The sequence below is a fragment of the Ixodes scapularis genome, unplaced genomic scaffold (genome assembly GCF_016920785.2).
Source record: "Ixodes scapularis isolate PalLabHiFi unplaced genomic scaffold, ASM1692078v2 PGA_scaffold5__190_contigs__length_132052651, whole genome shotgun sequence".
NCBI classification, from domain to species: Eukaryota; Metazoa; Arthropoda; class Arachnida; order Ixodida; family Ixodidae; genus Ixodes; species Ixodes scapularis.
In genome coordinates, this window is record NW_024609880.1 from 27,042,797 (window position 1) to 27,049,731 (window position 6,935).

A 6,935-nucleotide genomic window follows, 5' to 3' on the forward strand; every position below is an offset into this window, starting at 1 on the left:
CCTTCGCACGGACCATCAAGCACTCGTGTCTTTGCTGTCCACCGGAGGAGCAGGACGTCGCCCGCTACGGATCACCCGTTGGTCACATCGCCTACTGAAGTACAACTTCACGGTGGAGTTCCAGCGAGGTGCCGAAAACCAGGTAGCAGATGCCCTGTCCCGCTTGCCGATGTCGCAGGAAGAAGAGGGGATGGAGTTCGACGACGAGATCATCTCCTTTGTCGCTTTAGACGAAGAGTGCATCACGAAGCAACAGCTGCAAGAAGAGACAGCGAATGACGCTCTGCTCACCACTGTCATGGGATATGTGACCTCTAAGTGGCCTCCAGTGAGCGCTCTCTCCGCTGATGCGGCCATCTTCTACGACCTGAAGGATGCGCTCTCCGTCAACGACGGTCTCCTGCTGCGCGGAGAGCAATTCGTCATCCCCACGACTATGCGATGCGCTCTTGTCGCCAGAGCACACGAGGGCCACAACGGCATTGTCAAGACGCAAGCACGCCTTCGTGAGCTCTATTGGCGGCCCCGCATGAACGCAGAAGTGCGTAGTGCAGTCTGCGCCTGCAAAATCTGTAACACCTCAGACAAGAGTGCCAAGACGTCACCGACCCCTCTCCAGCCAGTGCCCTTGCCAGAGCGACCTTGGTCAAAGGTGGGCATCGATGTCGTGGGCCCTTTTGAGCGAGCGGAGCCTGCGTGTCGCTACGCCATCACGCTGGTGGACTACTTTTCCAAGTGGCCCGAGGTACAGTTCTGCCCAAACGTCACCACGGGGAGGATCACGGACTTTCTGCGCGCCATCTTTGCCAGAGAGGGGTACCCTGACAGCGTTGTGAGCGACAATGGGCCACAGTTCGTTTCAGGCGAATTTGAGACGTTCCTTAAAGCGCGAGGTATAAAGCACCAGCTGGTTTCTGTCTACTACCCCCAGTCCAACGGGCAGGTTGAACGTTTCAACCGTACCCTGAAGGGTTTTCTCCAGTGCGCCACCCTTGAGCGGAGCAGCATCCGGTCATCCCTTGTAGACTACCTGATGATATATCGCTGCACGCCCCATGCCACGACTGGACTTTCTCCTGCTCTCCTGCTGCATGGGCGGAAGCCTCGCACCCGCCTTAACATCCTCGGACTGTCGTCGGCGCAGTTCTTGCAAAATCCCATCGAGGAGCTGCAACGGCTGCGACATCGAGTGCAGCAGAGGCAGCAGTACACGAAGGAGTACACCGACCGGCGTCGAGCGGCGAAGACCCCCAGATTCAGGGTAGGCGACTGGGTTAGAGTGAAGAAACCAGGAAAGGTAGCCAAGGGGGAGTCGGCCTTCGGGCCGCCACTACGCATCATGAAGCGGGTCGGTCGGTGGACATTCCGGCTGGGAGATGGTAGAGTGTGGAATGCCTCTAAACTCGCAGCTGCTTCCGATCCCAGTCTAGGAAGTGATCAGCAGGGGACACCGGCTGCCGTTCAAGGTGGCCAGCCCGCGAGCCACACTGCTACTCCAGGTGACGCGCACCACAGGCATCATACTTGGCAACCTCAAGAGTCAAGTTCGGCCATGCAGCAGCTGCCTCGATCGCGGACGCCTGAGTGCAGACCTGCCCCGGACACGCCTCCAGGAATGGGAACTTCAACTGCTCAGTGTCCTAGGCAAGTGCTTCTAAGGCGCTCGGGGCGGAACCGTCGACCACCAGTGCGGTATGGAGACCTTGGTACTCGATGAAATGAGTGAACTATTTCCTTTTGTGTTTTCGACGTAGAGTGAACTATTTGTGTGGTTCATTTAAACTGTGCTTATCTTGCTCTTGATTTTTGGTGTTGTAAATGCGTGCATAATGTTTTTGTCATCGTCTTGTTCCTACACTCTTAAAAAAAAAAAAAGAAGGGAGGGGAAAATGTTATGTTTAGTTGTACGATCTAAATTCTTCCCTCTTTTGTTTGTTCCTTCTTTGCTGGCATCTGTGGCAGCGGCCCCCTTACACCTGCACCGCTGCCGAACGGCACGCGCCAAGAGCGCGCGCTGTGCTGTGCGTGCTCTGTCTGTCTGTTGGTTTGTTCGTCTCTTTTCTTCTCTTTTCTCTCTCTTTCTGCTCGAGAATTAAAACAATTCTGCAATGTGACTCCGACTTGGCTGGTCGCTTTCTAGGCTGCGTCCACAATTACTCGTTCGAAAAAAATGAGGTCGTATGTGCCCTTTTTGTGGATGTTTGAAAGGCATTCGACAGTGTTAACCACAGCATTCTATTCCAAAAGCTTTCTCATATTGGCTTCCGAGGTCAATTTCTGGAGCTACTAAAAATTATTTAACTGGACGATCTCAACAAGTTCACATAGGTCCCAAAAGAAGTTCAAAGCTCGCCTTGAAATCCGGAGCTCCACAAGGATCTATCTTGTCTCCCTTACTTTTTAATTTCTTTGTCAATGATATGTCAAATTCAATAGTTTGCTGCAAACTATATCAGTATGCTGACGATACTGAGGCCGGATTCTCAAAGCTATCTTACGACAAAAAAGTTCGTAAATATAACTTACGCAAAAGTTACGAACTTTTCGGTATTCCCGAAGCAAAATGTTCTCAGTTTTTTCGTAAGTTAAGACAAAATCCTACGACAGGGGTCCAAATGCACTTACGAACTTCTTGGCGACCATTCGACCAAAATGGCTGCCTACATCGCGCTCGTGATTGAGCAGGAAAACGACGCAAGACGAAGTTTGCGGCAGCAGCGCGTCTTCCGGACCCGTCGGACACTAGATGCAATAGCCGATCACCACCTTGAGCGATACTACCGGCTGCCGAGGTCCGCTGTGCAGCGGCTCTGCGACGCCCTAGCGCCAGCGCTTCGCCGACCGACGGCTCGGTCACATTCGCTGCCCGTAGACGCCCAAGTCCTGCTGGCGCTCCGTTTTTACGCGAGCGGCAGTTTTCAGTCTCTGGTGGGAGATGTTGCGAACATGAGCCAGACCAGTGCCTCGAGGATTATTAATACTGTGAGCGGTGCCCTGTGCGAACTCGCGAAATCCGGAATCAAGTTTCCAGCGACGTCGCGGGCCGCACTGCGCACTGCACGCGGTAAGTGTTTCGCTGATGTCGTGCACCGTTTGCTTAGCGACATAAACGCGCACCAAGAAGCACTCTAGCCCGTTCTCTTTGCCTGACCCTCGTATTTGATAAGGGGGGGGGGGGGGGGGGGCAGAAACACTGCCATCGAAGATCGCTTTCCGTGCGCGCCGCTAATTTATGAGTTACCAGGGGGAGCCGATCAGGAACTAGAATAGCGTACGGAATGCGAGTGCGTAGGCAGCTGGCTGCGATGTTTTGTGAGTAATAGATTGCATATTGAATGTCCGCGCAGCAGTAGGCTGAACGATGGCCAGCATAAAGAAAAGGAAAGTAAAATTGCATTCGGCACCCTCACCTCTCTTCCTTGTTCAGTTAATCCCGTTTAAATTATTGTTATATTGCTTCATTCAAGGCATGACTGACTTATAAAGTCCCCTCTGGTTCGGGCAAAGTGTTTGCATCACTTGTTTCAATGCTGCAAACAGTGTTCAGAATGCACATGGCATGACAGAATATTGCACATTTGTTTGATGTGTATCCTCCAGGTTTCCTGGAGATCAATGGGTTCCCCAAGGTGCTGGGGTGCATAGACGGCACCCACATCGCCCTGAAGATTGCCAAACAAGACCAGCACATCTACAGGAACCGGAAGGGATATGACTCTCTTAACGTGCAGGCCATCTGCAATGCCTCAAACGAAATAACGCAGCTGACGGTGAAATGGCCTGGCAGCACGCATGACAGTTTCATGTGGCGGAACTGCGACCTTGCCGACAAGTTTGAGGCGGGGGACATGCCTGAAGGGTGGTTGCTTGGTACATACTTTTGTTTTTACTTGGGTTGTACAGTGGGCATCCATATGAGCTGGCTCGACGAGATACCGACCGGAGCCGTGAAAATTCCGCATTGGGCTCCCCTGATAGAGGCTGGAACAAATGCCGAAGTCTCGTGCAAGGGGGGGGGGGGGGGAGGGGGGGATGTTAGTAGCTATAAGCCGTGCATCGGTGGTGACTTTCATAGATTCACCCTGCCCCTTGCATAAAATGGCGGCAGTACATGCCAGCCTCGCTTCTGACAGCTTATTGCATCAGGGGCGGCCCATGAGGGATTTTGATCGCTCCGGCCGGCGTTCTGTCGAGCCAGCTCATACTGATGCCCACTGTACCTGCGGCAGATTATGTTAAGCACAAGCGACCACCACATGCTGGTGATTGAGTCGACAGCCATTTGCATTGAAAATTATGGTAAACTGCGCCGCATAGAAATCCCTCAAGGAACAAAGAGACGGCAGTTTCTAACATATGCCGGTAATCGTTTCATCGGCATACTTGTAACAGAGCAGCTGTCGAGAAAGAAAAGGTATGGGTGGCAGAGAAAGCTCAAAAAGACTGAAAATTGATTATACAGTGTCAATTATTTAGTTTGGATGCATTTCATTTCCAGTGTGTGACAGCACATTTCTAATGTGGTTATGTTCATGCAAGCCTTTGCATCGGCTTTCCACGTTCATGACATGGTTGCCCTTTGCTTCATTGTACCAATAATTTAACAGCTTGGCAACAGTCAGCGAATCAGACATGGTAGCCCTACATCATTTACCAGCACTTTGGTGCTGGTAAATTTGGCTACTAAGAAGTAGTCAAATTTTTAGTAACCAAAAAATTTGGCTACTAAGAACTTTCAATCGCTGCTTTTAGAGGCGCTCGTGAAATAATCGTGGGATTCCAGCGATTTGCACACCTTGAACTGTGTCATGAAGCTTGTTTTGCCAACACGACCATTTGGTTGCGAGCCCGGCATGCTACCGACTAGGCCACGCAAGCCCGCTTGCATGCCTTGGGAACGAGCCGGGGCTTATATGGTATAGCCTCCTAGATTCTGCGGGAGTCTCAGAGGCCACAATAAACATAGGGCACAAAAAAAAAATAACTGCCACGTGCCACTCTTAAAGGGTTGGTGAACCAAAATTTGGATTTCAGAAAACAATGCAGGAGCGGTAGGTGGGACGCTACAATCTATACAACACCACTCTCAAGGCAATATCTTGAATGGACGACTGTATTTTTGAAAAAGAAGTCGAGATTGAACAAGGCGCGCGACGTGAACATATCTAGTTTCCTCCTCTCTTCGCTTCAAGGCGGCGAGGCAGAGAAGACGCAAGGCCATTTCCTCTCCTCGACTAAACAAGATGTCAACATACCTGTCAAATGTGCCTCCGTTTTTAGAAAAATACGGTCATCCGTTCGAGATATCGCTGCACGAGTGATGTTTTGGTGTTCGTAGCATCCCGTTGCACGCGTCTGCCGCCATGTTTTGTGAAATACAGATTTCGGTTAAGCTTAAAGGGGTCAAGAAACAATTTTTAAACTTTTTCCTGTTTAGCTTACCTTCTCAACTCTTGCTTGGACCCTCGTTTGTGTACCCGACACTGCCATTCTACTCCTAGAAGATTAACCTGTCGCTCAAAACTCTGACAAAAGTTCCTTTCCCCACCCCGTTCACCCCGAAGCTGACAATGCTGTGGAAGCTACGTGCTCTTTGGGCCAGCCACACTTTGACTAGTGATGAAAGGGAGGCAACTGGTTGGTCCGGCAATTGCATAGCTTCCACCACACTGTCAGCTGAAGGGTATCGGGTATAAGTGTGGTCCGGTGTAGTGTGACGTGCGTTTTGGCCGGGTGACGCGCTTTGGGAGCCGCGGATGTATCACAGTGAAAAGGCAGAGAGCTTTCAAAGGGAAGGAGGTAGGACATAGTCTGCTGTGTTTTCAAATTTTTGTACTTGCAGTTAGGTTTTTGACTTTCTGCCTTCTTTCTTTTGGCCAACTAAACAATGTTCTTAGTAAAATCCCAATCCAAATTCGTTTATCCCAGCCCAAAATTTGTTTTACGGGCCCTTTAAGCATCTTACCAATTTTTTCGCGGTCAATATGTGTTGTGCTGAGTGAAGTTTGGCAAGTGCTGCGTGTCTACCTTCTTGGGAGTTTACTGTAGATCTCAAAGTAGTTATCTATGAAAGCACACCAATACTACGCCTGTTCATGTCGGAGCTACCAGATAGTGGGAGCTAAATTTGCCGACCCTTTGGCTCTCAACCCAAGCATTGCTCGAGTGCTTTGTTGCGTTATGCCTAAAATAGCTGACTTGGTTGTTAAAAAAGAAAATATTGGTGGGAGTTGTGCCAATGTAGGTATGAGGCGGAAAGGGTGAGTTAGTTTAATTCAGGTTCAACCTTGTGATGAGTGCGTTACTTATGCACATTCTGACATTAAATCTTGTGTTATTTGCAACATTGTAGGAGATGCAGGTTACCCCCTCCAGCCATGGCTCATGACACCCTTCCGCAAGCCCCAAAAGAAGGAGGAGGAGAACTACAATGACTGCCTGACGAAGACGAGACAAGTAATCGAGAGAACTTTTGGCATAATGAAGTCCCGCTTTAGGTGCCTGGACAGGTCCGGGGGTGTCCTGCAATACTCTCCTGGTGTGTGCTGCCGCTTGATCGTAGCCTGCGCAGTCCTGCACAACTACTGCACTCGCCACCACATCTCCCTTGCAGAACCACCCGGTAAGAAAGACATATTTGCTAAAGGTTTCGTGCTCTGATGAACTAAAATGCCACAAATGATTGAGGCTAGCAACAGCCTTGTTTGGTGCGACTCTGGGCTCATTTCACATCTGCTCTACGAGAGGTACCATTCCCCTCCGCTAGTGACGTGATGGTAGAGGGCGACTAATGTCTGAAAAGCCAAAAAAAAATGGATTTCCATCCTCCAGAAATATTCAAAGAATCCGCAACAGAGCGAAACAGTGTCGCCTGAACTTCCTGCCACCGCTCAGGAAGCCACATTTAAAAATTATAATGATTGCCAACTGTACCC

The 6,935-nt window shown here is 50.2% G+C and overlaps 1 protein-coding gene across 1 annotated transcript; it reads left to right on the forward strand.

Moving 5' to 3' along the window:
• The first annotated feature begins 2,934 nt into the window (after positions 1-2,934).
• On the forward strand, positions 2,935-6,660 carry LOC120841725 (putative nuclease HARBI1). The gene is made up of 3 exons (XM_040212686.3): positions 2,935-3,064; positions 3,601-3,870; positions 6,353-6,660. The coding sequence occupies exons 1-3, from the start codon at positions 2,947-2,949 to the stop codon at positions 6,658-6,660; spliced, it is 696 nt and encodes a 231-aa protein (XP_040068620.3). The 5' UTR covers positions 2,935-2,946.
• The last annotated feature ends 275 nt before the right edge of the window (positions 6,661-6,935 follow it).

Excerpts from the sequence above, each read along its gene's own strand:
- LOC120841725 (XM_040212686.3), top strand. The coding sequence starts at position 2,947 with ATGAGCCAGACCAGTGCCTCGAGGATTATTAATACTGTGAGCGGTGCC. Across the intron at positions 3,065-3,600 it reads CGCACTGCGCACTGCACGCG|GTTTCCTGGAGATCAATGGG; the intron begins GTAAGTGTTTCG and ends TGTATCCTCCAG. Across the intron at positions 3,871-6,352 it reads GCCTGAAGGGTGGTTGCTTG|GAGATGCAGGTTACCCCCTC; the intron begins GTACATACTTTT and ends GCAACATTGTAG.